The sequence below is a fragment of the Panthera pardus genome, unplaced genomic scaffold, assembly GCF_024362965.1.
Source record: "Panthera pardus isolate Hobbes unplaced genomic scaffold, ASM2436296v1 HiC_scaffold_17, whole genome shotgun sequence".
Classification (NCBI taxonomy): domain Eukaryota; kingdom Metazoa; phylum Chordata; class Mammalia; order Carnivora; family Felidae; genus Panthera; species Panthera pardus.
In genome coordinates, this window is record NW_026526732.1 from 144,097,610 (window position 1) to 144,115,230 (window position 17,621).

General features: G+C 50.7%; 1 protein-coding gene across 1 annotated transcript; it reads left to right on the forward strand.

Moving 5' to 3' along the window:
* The first annotated feature begins 511 nt into the window (after window positions 1-511).
* Window positions 512-17,273, forward strand: CCDC167 (coiled-coil domain containing 167). Its single transcript, XM_019456998.2, has 4 exons — window positions 512-614; window positions 14,937-15,031; window positions 15,212-15,264; window positions 16,910-17,273. The coding sequence occupies exons 1-4, from the start codon at window positions 573-575 to the stop codon at window positions 17,011-17,013; spliced, it is 294 nt and encodes a 97-aa protein (XP_019312543.1). The 5' UTR covers window positions 512-572; the 3' UTR covers window positions 17,014-17,273.
* Window positions 17,274-17,621: the final 348 nt, after the last annotated feature.

Sequence of the window (17,621 nt, forward strand, 5' to 3'; positions counted from 1 at the left end):
AGAAGCTTAACCAACCAAGCCACTCAGTCACCTCCCACCAGCTCTTTTTAAAAATGAAATACGGGTGTCTGGGTGCTCAGTGAGTTGAGCATCCAACTCTTTTTCAGCTCAGGTCATGATCCCAGGGTCGTGGGATCAAGCCCTGCGTTGGGTTCTGCCTGAGTGTGGAGGCTGCTTGGGATTCTCTCTCTTCTTCTCTCTCTCTCTCAAAAAAAAAAAAAAAAACAACAGAATAAAATGAAATAGAATGGAATGCGGTGAAAAAAGATGCGAAATGGTTTTGAACTAGAAAGAAAAGGAGCAACTCCATCCCTAGAGGGTGGGCCATTGCTCCTCACGGGCCAATCTAGCCATCCTCTCCACGCCCCTAGCCTGAGACCTCAAATTAGAGGTTGCCCCTCATAAACATGGCCGCCCCAAGCTGGCCACGCCCCTCAATAAGATGGTGACCTCCAGCAGCCCCACGCCCCCCGCCGCCGCCACGGCCAATGAGGGAGAAGCACGATTTTTGCTCATGCGTGGTGCCGCCAGTGGGTGCGTCCAATAATGACTGGGGGATCCCTGCGAGTAACATGACCAAAAAGAAGCGGGAGAATCTGGGCGTCGCTCTAGAGGTGAGGGGAGAAATGGGGGGTGGGCCGGGTCGTTCGTTGCCTTCTCCCCGCGGCGGGGAAGTGGGTCGGCCCGGCTGCAGGTTGGAGGAGGGGTGAGGGGAGAAAGTGAGGGTGACGCGGGTTCGGGCGAGGGACGTGAGGGGCCATAGAGAGTCCGAGGGGGTGCCCGGGGATGAGGGGCGGGCTGAGGGAAAGGCAAGTTGGAAAGTCCGAGGGGGCACCAGAAGTGAGGGGACCTCCAGGGGGAAAGAGACGTGGGGGTGAAGGGAAAGCCCCAAAGAAGGCGGGACACGGAAATAAGGAGGCCGTAGTGAAAACGTGTAACTGAAGAGGACGTAAAAGGGGCGGGCACTGGGAGGTGAGGGGGACCCCAAAAGCATGCCTGTGGATGAGGGAACCCCCGCAGAAGTGAGGGGGCCCATACCGTTTACTATATTACTAAATGGCTTAAATATCTCCTGAGATAGGAAGTTTTCCCTCTGGGGTGCTGAAGCTTGTAGCTTGAAAATTACTTTGGCGATCTGTGGGATTTTGTAGAGAATTGTGGAATGATGAAGTTCCCAAAGAGCTTAAAAATAATTGACTGCATATGGAAGGGAAAGAAGATTGAGGCATATTGAGCAACTGACTGCTACATTGTGCTTCATTTGCGTTCTCAGTCCTCGCTATGGGCCTGTGAGATTTTTACAGGTGGGGAAACTGAGGTTGCAGATTGAGGCCAGGTCGAAGCAGTGGAGGAGCTGAGAATCAGCACAGGTGATTTGCCCTCTAATGCATCTTGTTTCTTCTGGGTTACAGTTCCCTAGATTACTGTCCCAGTGCAAGAGAGATAGATACAGGGTAATAGTCTTCCTGAACTTACTACCAGTAAGTAGTTCTCAGACTTTAGAATGTATTAAGAATAATTTGTCGAGCCTGGTAAAAATGGAGAGTTGTGGGGCACCTGGGTGGCTCAGTCGGTTAAGCATCCGACTTTGGCTCAGGTCATGATCTCCTGGTCTGTGAGTTCAAGCCCGGCGTCAGGCTCTGTGCTGACAGCTCAGAGCCTGGAGCCTGTTTCAGATTCTGTGTCTCCCTCTCTCTGACCCTCCCCCGTTCATGCTGTCTCTCCCTGTCTCAAAAATAAATAAACATTAAAAAAAAATTAAAAAAAAAAAATGGAGAGTTGAATTGTCTTCTACCCCGAGTAATTTAGTAGGACTTGGGTGTGTATTTTCAACAAAGAATCTGCTTTTTTTTTTTTTTAACTAGGCTCCATGCCCAATAGGGGTTTGAACTCATGAACCAGAGATTGAAAGCCAAATGCTTTACCAGCTGAACCAGCCAGGCACCCCCAGGAAGCTCCATTTTTAACCAGCTGCACACACCCATGCCGATGCAGGTGGTTTTTTAGACCACCTCTTGAGAAATACTAGCCTACGTGGCACGAAAAAAAAGGTTGATGGAAATGTGAACCTCCCTCCAGAAGAGAATATGATTGGAAAAATGAGGTAGCAGTGTGTGGTGGGAAGAGCATAGACTTTATAACCTGCATTAGGACATAGTAGGCTGCTGAAACAAATTCAAAAATTCAGTGGCTTCAGAAAGTTTATTTTTTTCTAATAGGACAGAGCAGGGATTGGCAGATGTTGTCTATAAATGGCCAGATAGTACATTTCTAGGCTTTGTGGGCCATATGTCTCTGCTGCAACTGTAGTTGATCCTAATTATTCACGGATTCTGTATTTGTGAATTTGCCTTCTTGCTAAAATGTATTCGTAACCCCCAGATCAGTACTTGCGATGCTGTTGCAGTAATTCCTACACAAACCGGTGAAAAATTGGAGTCACCTGAGGCCCAGCTAAGGTCGAACAAAGCAGTGCTCTGCCTTCGTGTTTCATCTTATGCTGTAAACATGTGTCTTTTTTGTGGTCTGTGTAGTGCCATGTTCTTTGTGTCTCTGTGCTTTTTGTTGGTGATTTTGTTGTTTAAAATGGCCCTCACGTGTAGTACCCAAGTGCTATCTAGTTTTCCTAAAGCACAAGAAGGCTGTATTTGCCTTCCAGAGAAAATATATGTTAGATAAGCTTTGTTCAGAGATGAGTTATAGTGCTGTTGGCTCTGAGTTCGATGTTAATGAATCAATAATATATATTAAATAAGGTCTCTAAACAGAAACACAAAAACCAAGGTTTTGTATTGATCAGTTGATAAAACTGTTGTGACCAGAGGCTCACAGGAATCTAACCTGGTTCAGTATTTGCTAATTCATTGTTGGCAGTAACTGTAATAGAACATAACTACCATGAATAAGGAGCATCAACCATGCTTAGACAGGCTGTCTTAGCACAAAAGCAGCCATAGACAATGTGTGAATTAATGGGTGTGGCTGTGTTCCAATAAAACTTTATTTATGAAAAAAGGCAGGGACTGTATTTGGTCCCCAGGCCAACAGTTTACCAATCCCTGGTCTAGAGTACCAGGGCAGTAGTGGTTCTGCCATATTCCTCTCATCTTGTGACTCTGCCCTTCTTCAGTGCCTTAATTTCACCTCATGAATGAAACTAAGTCACATCCCATTGATGTGTCCACTGGCAGGGAAAGAGAGCAGAGGAAGCATAAACATCACTGTCTTAAGAGTCGTGGGCCCAGAGCGCCCACTTTCGGTTGGCAAAGATGCGAGCTAAGACTCCAGAGCTCACCTAACTGTAAGGGGGCGCTGGGAAATGCATTCATTGGCCAGGAGGCCGCATGCCCAGCTACAGCCCCATCACTGTGGAAGAAGGGCCTAGTGTGTTTAGTGAACAGCCTGCAGTCTCTATTGCAGATTGGAGTTTGCCTCAAGTGTGGCTTCGAGGCTCACATGAGACCATAATGTGTGAAATGCCTAGCTCACGCCTGGCTCAGGGTGGATAATCAACAAACAGCGCTCTTTCGAGTAGCCTTTGTAGTCCTTTTGCAACCTTCCATCATGGCTTAGGCCCCACATTTGGACTTTAGTTGCCTTTTCTGTGGCATGAAGGCCTTAAACTTAACCGGAGATTAGAAATTCATTGACCGTGATCCCAATACGGATCACAGATGTTTTTGTTTGGCTGACACAGGTTTCTAAAATGTTTCAAATTTGGTGGGCATATGCTCTCCTGGTGTCTTTACTGGTCACGCTCGCCTTTTTTTTTTTTAATCTTGTCGATACTGATTTATTTACATATGTGATCTTGTTCTCTAAGGTTACTTTTTGCTTGGATATTCTAAGATTCGAGATCTATAACTGTGCACCTTAGGAAAAGCTTGGCATCTGGCTGTCTCCCCACCTGTTCCTCTGTTGCCTTCAGCAGATCTGAGTTTTGAATGTGCACTGATATTCAGTAGCAGGGGATATTGTCCTCTTATTAAAAGTCATGTGCTCAGAGCCAGTGAAGTGGTGATTTAATCAAAATGTTTGTTAATCTGACGAGTGCAGTAAAACCCCCACAAGTGAGTGATCTCAGCACCTGCAAACAGTCTCCACTTGTTGTAATGAACCAATTACCACTGCCTGCTTGGTGGTTCTCACCGGAAGACTGGCTTGGGCCAGCTGTACTGGGCTGTACCAGGCAGTCACCTCCCAGGACAACCAAGACACCTCCTAGCCGCCTCTGCTTGTATCTCTTCTTAAGGTCTTTTTGTCCAACCCATTTGCTACTTTCCAAGATCTCAGAGTTGGAAAAGACTGGCTATGAGTTTTAGCTTCTGAGAGTTAATTCTGCATAATGAGAGAGCATTCAGATGAGATTGATTTTAATGTGTGGAAGGAGGGAAAGGTGGCGTTTCAGTCTAAACTGATAGGATTTTGGCTGATACAAAACCTGTTTCTGTTTTTTTTTAATGTCTGACAGTAATGAGCTGTTGGTCACTGTACTTTTCTTTTGTAGCTACACCGTCCATTCAGGTTGGTGTCTTTAGATGTTTCAACAGCCAGTGGGTCTTTTTTTTTTTTTTTTTTTTTTTTTTAACGTTTATTTATTTTTGAGACAGAGAGAAACAGAGCATGAACGGGGGAGGGTCAGAGAGAGGGAGACACAGAATCTGAAACAGGCTCCAGGCTCTGAGCTGTCAGCACAGAGCCCGACGCGGGGCTCGAACTCACGGACCGTGAGATCATGACCTGAGCCGAAGTCGGCCACTTAACCGACTAAGCCACCCAGGTGCCCCATCCAGTGGGTCTTAAGAGATGTGTGGTGTCCTAGCTGACATCTTAAGGGAGATAACTGGCTTAGATCTGGTCCCCATTACAAAAATCTGTCAGTTTGGAAACTTTTTGCTACAAGGTACAGGAAACTGACCTATATGGCCTAAGTAAATAGGAATATACTTTTTTCTCTCTAACAAATTTGGAGGTAAATGTTCAAAAGCTCAGCTAAGTCAAGGCTGGTATTTCTGCATTCTCTTAGCTATTTCCTCATAGTCACAAGGTAGCTGCCACAACTCCAGTCATCATATCCAACTTTTAAGTCAGGAAGAAGGATAAAGGAACTACAACACTGTCCCTTTTATCAGCAACGCATAAGCTGTCCCAGGAGTCTTCCAGCTGACTTCTGGAACATCTCATTGGCCAGAACTGGATCATGATCACCCCTAGCTGCAGTGAGTCTGGGAAAGCACCTGTTGAGCTTTTCTAACCTCTGTAATGGAGGTGGGCAGAGGAAGAGGGGTTTGGGAATCAGTGTTGGGTTGGCCAACTAATAGTATCTGCTATAGGGAAGAAAAGTTAATGGGAGTAATTAGAATTCACTGGAATCCTTACCAGAAAAAGAGGTCAGGATCACTGAGGAGTAAGGAGAGTTGGTAAATTGAGGGGAGAAAATGGCCTACGCAGAATGAGCACCAGGAGGAAAGAACCTTGACATTGTAATTATTTGTTCGATGATAAGCCACTGCTGTAAACTCCCAGCAGGCATAGAGGGGCAGAAGCACCAAGTTGTTGGTTTGCAAACAGCCCCCTGACCTGGAGGGCAGAGAGAGACCCAAGAAAGGGGCAGGCCACTCCAGACTGGTGGGTGGCAGGTTTAGTAAGCAAGGGAACAGGGGCGCCTGGGTGGTTTAGTGGGTTGAGCACCCGATTTGGGTGATCTCGCAGTCCATGAGTTTGAGCCCTGTGCTGACAGCTCAGAGCCTGGAGCCTGCTTCGGATTCTGTGTCTCCCTCTCTGCCCCACCCCTGCTCACGCTCTCTCTCTCTCTCTCTCTCTCTCTCTTTCTGTCTCTCAAAAATAAATAAAAACATTAAAAAAATTGATAAGCAAGGGAATTCACATATGAGGCTTGTCTTGGGTGGTGAGTAGACCTCCACACCCGCCTGCCAAATCTTAAGTTTGTATAGAGGCCTTAACTGGGTTCAGTCATGTATGCTGTCCAGATGGTCTCCACAACACATTGGTCTCTCAAGGCTATGTCCTTAGAACAGCTCCCACTGTGGGAACAGTGGGCAGAACGTACATTCCAAGGTCAGGGGAGGGGTGAGGAGCCTCCAATTGCCCTAGTCCTGCGCGCAGGTCAACCTGCCTGCGGTCACGCTCCCTTCATTACCTCCTGCGGCACAAAGGTGAAGACACAGTACTGGGATAGGCTGTGTACAAGGCTAAGGGGAACCTACCGGTTTTCTGAGACAAGGGGAAGCAGCAGCTTAGTGGATCATCAATATATATTTACTGAATTGGCTTGAGTGGCTGGAGGAAGCACTTGAACCCGCGCCCCTGACGTCTGGGCCCCATTGAGTGGTTCACTGGTCAGAGGTTAGGAGGCCACGGTGGGGCAGGCAGCTGGATGCCTCCCATCCAGGGGCCGGGAGAGAGGCTCATGGCGTGCGGAGACTGTTCAAGGGCCACTGACCATTAAATGAGCCTCACCTGCTGCCAGGCGCAAGCGACAGGTTGCCATTGGGCAGGTGATTTCTCTCGGCAGCCCGTGTCTGGCTCCGTTCCACTTGACGGGGGTCAGGAGACTAAAACCTCATTACCTAACACGGCTGGATGTCAGCATGTGTGGAGTGGCTGTTTGCCAGCATCTTAATTAATGAATTCATAAGGCATGGGGTGGATGCCAGTTCTTGAACAGTGCTTTGAGCCTTTCAGCGATGAAGAAGCTTTTGCTAATTTATCAAAAAACATATATTGGGGGAAAGAAGGGAAAACAAACCCCAAACAGCGTTCTGGCCTGGGGACAGCTGAAGGCCTCAGGCCGGGACTGACGTGGCTCTCCTCGCAGAGCTGCTCGGCACGCCAGAAGGTCTCGCGGGATCTCAGAGCTGCCGTGTGCTTCGGCAGGGCCCCTCGTGATCCTGACCCAGGGTGGGGGGCGATTCTCCAGAGAAATGACAAGCCCTTTGGCTGTCTGCTTTTCCTGGAAGTTGTTTGTTGATTAAAAACTCGGAGCGTTTACTGTCTTCATCTGCTCAGCCTGGGAGAGAAACTTCTGATGATTTGGGGAGCCATGGGTGAGGTTTTTGTTTTCTGAGCCACCTCCACAGAAAAACACCCCTTAAGCGGTGTCAGGGTAACCGGCCCTTTGGGGTTTGAGGCTGGTCACCCAGAAAATCGAGGCCCGTGACCCCCATGTGACTTGGCTGTGTGGTCTGACGGCCTCAGATGGAAAGCCCCAGTGCTCTTGCCAGAGACCATCTGTGCAGGTGTTCTGGCCTCTTTACCCATTATAATAAATGTCCCAGGGCCTCCCTGATGTGTGAAAATGATTCCAGAAATCCAGTTCCCGGGCCACTGGGGCTGGAGGTGAAGCCACTGACACCCTCTTCAGGGCTGTAAATTGGCAGGTGAAAAGAAAGGCCTTGCCCCCCACTGGGGAAAGAAGGACTTGTCAGGGCTAACTAGACCACCTTTTCCTTCTCGAAACTGGGTCTTTTTGTGTGAATTTTGGAGGGTGCTGTGGCAGTTTAGGCAATCTGGGGGAGGGTGCCAGGGATGTTGAAGAAGCTGGAAGGTGGGGGCGGGGGTAATTGCCTTTAACATGAGGACAGGCGCTCTGCTCCTGTCTTACTGTCTCCAAGCAGATTGCAGTCAGGTTCTTCCCTCACCGAGAGTATCTGTTCCGTGGACAGAGACCAAGCAAAGCCCTCGTACAAGATTATTCAGAGTAGAGAATCTGTTGAAGCCAGATCAACAAGCTTAGATTGGCTTCGACTGGGATGTGGGATGACTTTGTTCCCCAGAACCCTTCTTTGTCATGAATGTTTTCATGAGGGATTTTGGAGAAAGAGCTTGCAGTATTGGAAGGAGCATAAGCTCTGAAGCAGAAAAACTCAGATTCAGATCCCCAATTCTGCCACTTCCCAGTTACATGACCTTAAAATCTCCCCACCGGGAGTTTGCTCCCCTCTACAACAGGGACAGTCCCTTCCTTGCAGAGCTGATGCCAACATCGGTAGCATATACGAAGCCATCTCAGACTGCCTAGCCTGGGGTACAAGGAGCGGAGGTTACGCCCAGGAGCTGAGTGGCTTCGGGCTGGTAGCTCTCTGCTTTCTTCGTTGGGGGTTGGGGGGGGGCAGCTAACAGCACAGACTCGGACTGCGCAGTTCCCCTATGGGTAGCCCTGGACAAATGGCTTCATTTCCATGACCTTAGTTTCCTCATCTGCAAAAGGCGAATACAGGAGATCCCCCTTACCCGTGATGTCAGTTACCTGCGGCCAACTCGGTCCGGAAGCAGATGATCCTCCCCTGACATATTGTCAAAAGGTGGCAGGCAGGTCAATGCTCCCTTGCAAAGCCTGCGTCATTCACTTCATATCATTCTCATCACGTAGGCATTTTGTCATCTCATATCACAGGAAAGGTGAATACAGTACATACAGTAAGATATTTTGAGAAAGAGACTCCATTCACATAACTTTTATTATAGTTTTACTATTATTGTTAATCTCTTACTGTGCCTAGTTTATAAATTAAACTTTATCATAGGTATGTGCGGATAGGAAAAAACACCATATATGTATATATATAGGGTTCAGTAGTATCTGTGGTTTCAGGCATCCACTGGGGGCCTTGGAGCGTGTTCCCAGCAGACAGGGGGGACCACTGAGCAGGGGGGACCACCTCATAGGGTTATCGTAAGCATTCCGTGAGTGAAGTGCTCAGAACAACCTGGATTATAGCTCATGCTATAGAAGTGTTGGCTGCTACTGGTAGTGTGATTTAGTTTTGCGTGGACTTTCGGCTTCCAGAAGCTGCTTTGACTCATGCTGTGCCATCTAATACCCTGACACCATGCTCTCTATTAGCAAGTACCTGGCCAGGCAGGTGTGGGATATGCCCCGTGACCACTGTCTGACTTCGGAGGTTAACCTATTCTGGCAATTTCTGTCAGTCACTGGCCAGAAGCTCTTGAGAGCAAGACTGGGAAAACCAGAAATAACTTCCCAAACCGGAAAGTAGAGTGATCTGCATTGTAACCCAGGGCTAAGCCCTGAGGGTGCTTTCTGCCCTTTCCCAGAAGAAAGCCTGGCCCTAGACGGTGGTTTGGGGTAGGCAGGGAGTCACCTCCCAGGCCATCAAGATGCTCATGGGAGCACCATTCAGCCACCTTCAGTAGGAACACCTGCAGCAGAGAAGCGGCAGCCTGTGGCTCAAGCTTGTCAGCAGAATATGAGCTGTGCACAGGGCCCAGCAGCAGCCAGACCTGGGGCTGCTCCCCCACCCCTGCGGGGCCTGACCCGACCAGCGTGCTGGGCAGTTACCCATGCGTGAGCTGGCACCCAGGTTCACCGTCCCCAAAGAGGCTTTATTCAGGGTTTCGATTCCAGGAGGCTCCACACTCCTGAAAAAAGTGCCTCACGGGATTTCAGACGAATTTTACAGTTTCTCTTAACACAGTGGTTTTATGGCGTTATAGGACCCCAGGGAGACTTCCCGAAAGCTCTGAGAATAAGGTGTTATTCCCCAAGTCAGGTGGCAGAGGGGCTTTCCTTAGCTGGCTCAGGGCTCCTGAACTGCCGGGGCGGCACACAGAGCACACGGCACTCAGCCGCATCTGAAGGGCACTTGAGGAAGAGGCTGCAGGAACTCTGCCCCCCAAGGACTGGAAACGAAGAAGCCCTTTCTTCCCTTGGCACCTGCCAACAGGATCAGTGGCCCCACTTGGTCTCTGCTGACCTTGACTGCTGGGCTGACTTCAGATCTTCACCTTGTTGTGCAGGAAACATCCCCCGCTCTGTGGAGAATCCCTGGTCCTAAACTTCTCACTGAGCCTGCTCCTCTGCCCGCTCTCGAAGGTGCCCCCCAGGCTCTGATGCCCCAATCCATGTTTGGGGCATCAGAAAGACAGCGGTTCTCATCCTGATGGTGATGGAATCACTTGTGGGCTTTCTTGTTCAAGTACACCCTTCCTGGACCCTGGTTCCAGGACCGCCTCTGGGACCTTCAACTCCTTCCTGTATCCTTCTGCCTCCCTACCTTACATACTTCTTTTTCCCTCCTCCTCTGCATCTTCCTGCCTGGGCTCAGACCCATAGTCTCCATGGTCTCGTCTCGGGGATAAGAACAGACTTTGCTACCAGGACACCCTGCACACTCCCCACCTACTTCTCTGTCCACTGAACTGCTGCACACAGGTTTTCACACCTTCCAGGTCCTCAACTCTGCGTGAAGTGCCAGAGGTCACAGCTAATGATAGCTCACACCGCCACCTTTCTGACTTCTGGTGTGCCTTTATATCTGTGCTTCACTGGCTGACCGTCATCTCAAAGACTTACAATATTCTTTTTCCCTGTATGAAAATGGACACTTGGTCTTCTGAATATAAACGTAACGCATTTTTTAAATGTTTATTTTGAGAGGGAACACACATGCGAGGAGAAGGGCAGAGAGAGAAAATTCCAGGCAGGCGCCTCGCCCAGCACGGAGCCCCACACGGGGTTCAGTCTCACGAATTGTGAGATCATACATGATCTGAGCTGAAATCAGGAGTCAGACACTTAACCACCTCAGCCACCCAGGCGCCCCTTGGTATTTTTTAATGTAATTTTACATCAGTATCCACTCTGTGCTCCCACACTGTGTCTAAATGAGTGCCTTGTCTGAGTCCCCCCCGGCTGTTACCACTTTGCCTGTGACAGTCACAGCCAGCAATGTTGTCCCCTTTAGCTCCAGAAAAGCCCCAGTACCTGAGCTTGCCTCGGGCCAGCCGTGCTCTTCTTGCCAGTTGACCCTGTATCGTCCATTGGGCAGGAGTCCTAGGAGACACTATGGCCTCCAGAGTGTAACCTTCTCTTCCTATTTGAGTCAGTCCAGTCTCTTCGACAGTCCCTTTCTTAGTCCCGGGGCTTCACATTCCTGCTGTCGGCTTAACTGGATGCCAGGCCCATGGTGTGGCCAAACACGGTCTCCAATTGCCAGGGTCCGCCTGCCATTTCATGTCTCCTCAGAGGCCCATCTGTGCCCACACCACACCTGAATCTGTTCTGCCCTTAGGCACTGCTCTGGCCTCATCCTTGGGCCCAGCCTCAGCAGGCTGGTGCTGGCTCCAGAGCCCCACGCTTCCAGCTTCATCCTCAGACAGGAACATGAGGTTCCCAGCATGCTGTGTCCTAAGCCAGCGTGGTGGGCCAGCCTTTAGAGGCAGTGCTGTTTTGATGGTCTGTGCTGCAGGCCCCCACTCCCCCACCGAACCCCACCACAGACCCAGAGGATGGCCATATCCCAGCTAGAGGGTCTCCCCTTCCCACTGCTGCCAGCCAGTGAGGAGTGGAGATTCCTCTCCATCACACACCCCACCCACTTCTGTCTCCTCCTCTTACTCTCACCTCACATTAACTCACTTTCCTTTTTGTTCTCCGAAGATCCAGTGAAAGCCATTCTCTGCTAATAGTGATAGCACACACTTCTTTAACTTTTAGGCACTATTCTAAGCACCTTACATGTATTGCCTCTTATTCTGACAACAGCTTTTTTTGAAATATGAAACATTAACTTTGTTTTGCACATGAATAATAGGTGCAGAATTAAGGAAGTCCTTTAGAGGGCAAGTGAGCAGTCAGCTGAGGCACCTGATCACAGCCCACACTTCTTACTACCACACTTTTCAGGAACCACAATTTCAGGTTTCTGGGCACTTGGACTCCCAACTGCTTGTCCAGCTCTGACCCTATGTTTCTAGAATCTGCTTGACATTCATCTCTTTATTCTGGTCCTCACCCTGTTGTCCTCTCTCTTGTCCTGGCTGTATTGTCCTCTATTGCCTTTAGCCTGGTAGCAGAGAGAAAGCTAACCAAGGATTATAGATTTGCACTGGGGAATCTGCAAGGTGAATAATCCACCTTGAGAGTGTCATTGTGAGTTGACTGAAAACCCAATGAGAGGCTTCCTTTAAGGCCCACTTTCTAGGTCCTCTCCCCCACTTCGGGGCCCATCTTGAGTCAGTCCCACTCTGTAGCCACCACTCCTGACCCCAGTCATAACTAAAAGCTGCGTCCTGACCTTCCCTCCCTGCCTTCTCTGCAGCCAGGTCACCCTGGATCTTTGCACCCATTATTAAGCTGCTTGAAAGCTGCCTCCTGCTTCAGCAAATGCTGCAGGGTGGTTGCCAGCAGAGTCACCTACTGAGGACAGGTTTGTGGCCTACTGAAGAGCTTCCTGACAGTCTCAGCCTCCCCTCACTCGGCCCACATCAAGCAGCTGGGTTATAAAAAAAAAGGGGGAACTTGCTATTTAGAAGGGAATCAGAGAGAGCTGTCAGCAGGACATAAATATTCATAGAGGGAGGTTAGAACTTGAGTCCCTAAAACCTTGATTTGTGTTCGTCCGTTTAAGCCTCATTAAAAAGTGGTAAATGAAAGTGGGGATATTCAGTGGAACTGCAGATAAATTGGGCTTGTTCAGATAAAGGCCTCCTACTGCCAGCTCCACACGCCCTGCCCAGAGCACGACAGCAGATTGGCTTGGCCACTTGTGGTTTGCCAACCTCAATTTAACGATTTTGCTTAGCGTGAGTTCCCGGTCTTGTTCTGGGCCAATTACCACTTGTTTGGGCACCCGGTAGCCTTCCAGAGATGTTTAGGCGTGGAAATACCGAGCCTGCTTGGGGACATTTGAACCAGGACTTGGCCCAAGGAGTGGCAGGAAGACATCTGACGCAAGAGTGAGCTCTAAGGGAGGGTTTCAGGCTCTAGTTTCTACATGAGGCCTAGATGTATCTGTAGCCCCTCAGCCCCATCCACGTTCAACTGCAGTCCTTCCTCCGTGGCTACAAACACAAAGACTGCAGCAGGACAGGCTTTGTGGTGATCACAAAGGGGAGACAGACGGCCGCCATTCTAGGATAGGAGCTACAAAGTCAGGTATCCTTAGGAGCCGGGCAGTCACATTTGCAAGTGGAATGGGCCAGTCTGGGCTAGACTTGATCCCTGGGGTACAAGTTTACAACATCTGCCCTAGGGGTTCCCAGAGTATAGGAAGGTGAGGTTTAGCTGGGATGACATCATGTGCAGTCAGCCTTAGGAGAGACAAGGGAAGGAAGTGATACCGCTCCAGTCAAGGGCAGCAGAGAAGGCCTGTGGAGGGGGTAGCACTTCAAGAACTAAGCTTTGGGACCTAGCGTGGAATTTGGTGCCCTGATTGTGGTTTGCACACCATGGGATGGAAACAGCAAGTCTCAGGGCCCCAGGAGCTGGGCTGTGTGTGTTGAGGGTGCTGCTGGAAGAGGGGGCTGCGTGGCGGCCTACACCACCTGCTGTTCTCGTTCAGCTCCACTGACCATCACGTCACGCTCTTGCTGTTCCGAGCCTGACTGCCCAGTGCTTATTTCCCTGTAGTGCAGGTTCCAGGATAGCCTTCGGCCTCCCAAGGCACAGGCCCCAGCTCGTGGCTGGGGCTGTTCCCCAGGACAGTCCTTCCTTTGGTGCCCATTAGCAGAGAAATGACACAATTAACCAGGCAATCAACTCAGGGCTCTTCAGTTGCTCCCTCCCACAGGGCCTTGCCTCTGGAGCTGCAGTTGGCAGGTGGCTGAGGCTGTAGGGAAGGGAATAGATGGTATGTCTAGAGCTAGGCGTTGGGACAAGGCAAAGTGGCTGACCCAGAAGTGGCTGGGATGGGTGCTGGCCAGGGAGAGGGGCAGAAGGCTTCAAGTGCATCTCTCCTAACACAGGCCTCAGAACACCTGCCTGGGACTCTGGGATCTGCACTTGTAATCATTGATCACGGTCTCTGCAGGGGCCTCTCCGGGAGGAACTGGATAGAGAACTGGCTGAGACCAGTTAAGGAGAGGGGTGCTCCAGTCTGACTCCTCGAAAAAGTCCTTCCCTTTGGGGATCCCAGCCTCCCATATAGAGGTCATATTTGCTATCCCTCTCCAGGGATGTGATGGAAAATTGAGCATCATGGGACCCCAGGCACTATTCAGTCACCTGCCACTGAGGGACACTGGGCCCTCTGAATCTTCCCACTGACCGAGATCTAGGCTGCCTCCAGCAGGGCAGAGGTACAGGAACAGACCTGGGCCCAGAGAGGTGGCAGATTAGACACCTGGAGACAGATGGACAGAGATGAACTTTCAAAGCCACATACATGATACCAGGAATCAGGCTTGAACGATCCAGTCCAGTATTTTAGAAAACATTTTCCTACAACTCACATTATTTCCCCAAGAACATGACTCTGAAACTATAATAAATTAAAAAAAAAAACGGGGGGGGGGGAACTGATACCTTTGTCAGCCAGCCTTTGAGGAGCTTAGCTACTTTGCCCCACAAGCGACAGCTACCTTGATGATAGGCAATGTTTTTGCACAAGAACCAAGTCAGAAACAAGTTTTTGAGCTGTGTTTTTTTACAGTCTGTGATTTTTATTGATTCTCATGGGAAAATATATATATATATTCTTACAACTTAAAACTACCTTAAGTGTGTCAACGCAAGAAATACCTCTGCTTCTTGGCCCCTATATGTCTAATCCCCATCCCTCATGTGTGTGGAGTGCTGGGGAAAGGCAGCGCCTCCCATAGCAGTGCCTTGTTCCCTCCTAGACCAGGACTGTCTCAGGTCACTTCTGCTGTCAGCCTGGCCGGCATGCGTCCTGGGAAGACAGGGAGATTGCTCCCGACGGCCCCCCACCCATGCCTGGTCCAGAGAAGCAGGGCAACTGTGGGAACCGCACCACACCCATAGCTGTCTGCAGTGGGGCTCAGGCTGCACTGTGTGGAGGTAGAGGACGGCAAAACAAAGATGCTGGGGGGACGGGGTGCCGTCCAGGAAGACTCCTAGAGGCCCCTTCCTCCCCATCCGAGGACCCCAACTGTTTTGAAAGTTGAAAGGCTCTGTCACCCATCTCTATCTGCCCATGTGCTGTGTGTTTCAGATCGATGGGCTGGAGGAGAAGCTGTCACAGTGTCGGAAAGACCTGGAAGCTGTAAACTCCAGGCTCTGTGGGACGGAGCTGAGCCCAGAGGCCAGGTAAGGCATCTGCCCTTGGCCCCTCATTCTCATCCTGGGGACCTGGCCCTGAGCTTCCATTTGCCCTACTCCTTGCCGCTGGAGATTTGGGCTCCTTGTCCATCCTGCCCCGGTGTGCCAGCTGCCCCTCAGATGGGAAGGAAAAGGGCTTGAGCCATAATACTCCTTCTCCCCTTACAGGAAGTCTCTGGAGAAGGAGAAAAACAGCCTGATGAACAAAGCCTCTAACTATGGTAAGAAAGTTCCCTTCCTTTACCAGCCCCATCCTCCAGGCCCAGGGAGCCCACCGGGTGATGGGGATCGAGAGGGTTCTTTGGGAGGGAGCCATCCCCCCCTGCTCCTCCACCGAGGCTGTAGGAACCCACTGTAGGCCCAGCAGCCTGGAAGGAGAGCAGGTTTGTTTCTTTGTTCCAGGGGAGATGGAGAGGCCTACGGGCCTCTTCTTCCTCTGTGGGATGAAGGGGAATGGCTGTAGTCAGGTTCAAAAGAGACTCTCATATCCACCCAGACTTGGGACATCTGTTCTCCGAACCCCCCCGCCCCCTTCCCCTCCATTCCATCCCAGGATGAACCTCCCACTTGGGCAGCAGGAAGGGCTACTGTGGGTGGAGCAATGCTGCCACCTTCTGGGCGCTGGGGGCAGAGCCAGGTAGAACCAGGTAGGGTGCAGAGCAGGAAGGTGGCTGGTACCACCCCTACCCCCACCCTGCCCCAGCCAACCTCAGAGGAACATGGTCTACAGAGGCTCATCAGACTTCTCTGTTCTGTCCTCCCCGAGAGACCAGACCTGGCCAAGAATCAGCCCCAGAACAGTCCAGGTGACAGGGAACCTCCCAGAGGGACCAGTTTGAATCAACACTGTAAGCACATACACACCCCTGCGTGGGCCCCAATCTCAGTCTGGCCTGCCCAGCGCTGATTTACAGGTACATACCCACTCCTTTATGCAAGTAGGAGTGGGATATCCATTTTGCCTCAAGCCCAGCAATTTTTTTTTTTAATGTTTATTTTTGAGAGACAGAGAGTGAGCCGGGGAAGGTCAGAGAAAGGAAGACAGAGGATCTGAAGCCGGCTCTGCGCTAACAGCGCAAGATGCAGAGCTTGAACTCACAAACTGTGAAATCATGACCTGAGCCGAAGTCAGACACTTAAGTGAACTACCCAGGTGCCCCTTAAGCCTAGCAATTTTTACAGCCGCAGCATCAACCCCATTTCCCTGAGAGGTACGGTACCTCAGTACCACCCACCTGCGTGTCACACGAGGGGATGAATGGATTCAGTGTGGCCATAGGACTGGCCTCCTCTAGAGGCGAGCCCAACCACCTTGTGGGTACAAACTGCTTTCTCTTAGTGTCCCTGGTTCCTGCTTAGCTGGGTGTCCAGCAGGGGGCAGGACTGGAAGCCCTGATGGTGTGGCCCCACCCTGTACCCGCTCCAGCGTCAGGCCCCAAAAGTCCCAGCTACCCCGAGTCTCTAGTTGGCCAGATGAGAACACCTGAAAGGATGAGCACCACGTAGCCCCCACCCCCAGCCCAAAGGACTCACCTGGTGATGCCATGCCAACACCTAGCTTGGCTTTCAGGTGTGGCCTTTTTGATAACCCCCTCACACACTCCATCCTCAACTTTCACTGCGTTTGAAGAGAAACGGCTGAGCAGCATTGCGTGGTGGGATTCCTTTGGGCCAGGATCTGTAGCCAAAAGGTTGTGAGAATCTGGGCAGATCAAGGACAGTCATTTTTATAGATAAGGAAGTGGAGAAGCTGGGAAGGAACACGTCTGCCCCTCAGAGCAATGTATGTGCCCATTTGTGAGAGAAGCAGACAGAGGAGAGTAGCATATGGGCCCAAACTACCTGTCCACTCCTGTTTCCTCCCAGAGAAGGAGTTAAAGTTGCTTCGGCAGGAGAACCGGAAGAACATGCTGCTCTCTGTGGCCATCTTTATTCTCCTGACCCTCATCTACACCTACTGGACCATGTGAGCCTGAGACTTCTCCAGAGTCAGCACGGGGTTCCTCCTTGGCCCCCTGGTCACAACCAAGCAGGCCCTTCAAGCCTCAAGACAACCAAGGTACAGGCGTATTTCTCCCCGACCCCGGATCAGGGCTGCCAGCCCAGCCCCTCTTCACTCCTGGTCCTGCTGTGGGGCCTGGGTCTCCAGAAGGACTTTGTGTTGATTCCCCTCTCAGCCCAAGGGAGAGGCAATAAAGAACAGCCAGGCTGCTTCTGTCTGCTGAGTAAATGTCATGGTCTGACTGCAGCTGGAGGGCAGTGGGGGTGGCACTCGGGAATCAAGGAAGAAAAGATGTTCAAGGGGAAGTGTTCAGCTTAGAACTCAGAAAGGAGAGGGAAGGCAGGGCTGCGAAGGTGAGTCCCCAGCTTAAGTGGGGAATAAGGAGACAGGAGGAAGCATGTAAAAGCCAAAACTATTCTGGGAGCCATTTCCAGGGCTTAGGCCTTGCACTACCAGTCCACCGTGCCCACCAAACACACTTTCTTGCCCTCCAGTCACGGTCGCTGCCTGTAATTGTGGCATGAAAAAAAAACAAAAACACACGCCATGCAGCAAAGGGTGACCAGGGAAGTGGTC

Bases quoted from the DNA above. Each gene is read 5' to 3' on its own strand.
- CCDC167 (XM_019456998.2), top strand. From the start codon at position 573: ATGACCAAAAAGAAGCGGGAGAATCTGGGCGTCGCTCTAGAG. The intron at 15,032-15,211 runs GTAAGGCATCTG...CTCCCCTTACAG, and splicing joins GAGCTGAGCCCAGAGGCCAG to GAAGTCTCTGGAGAAGGAGA. The intron at 15,265-16,909 runs GTAAGAAAGTTC...GTTTCCTCCCAG, and splicing joins GAACAAAGCCTCTAACTATG to AGAAGGAGTTAAAGTTGCTT.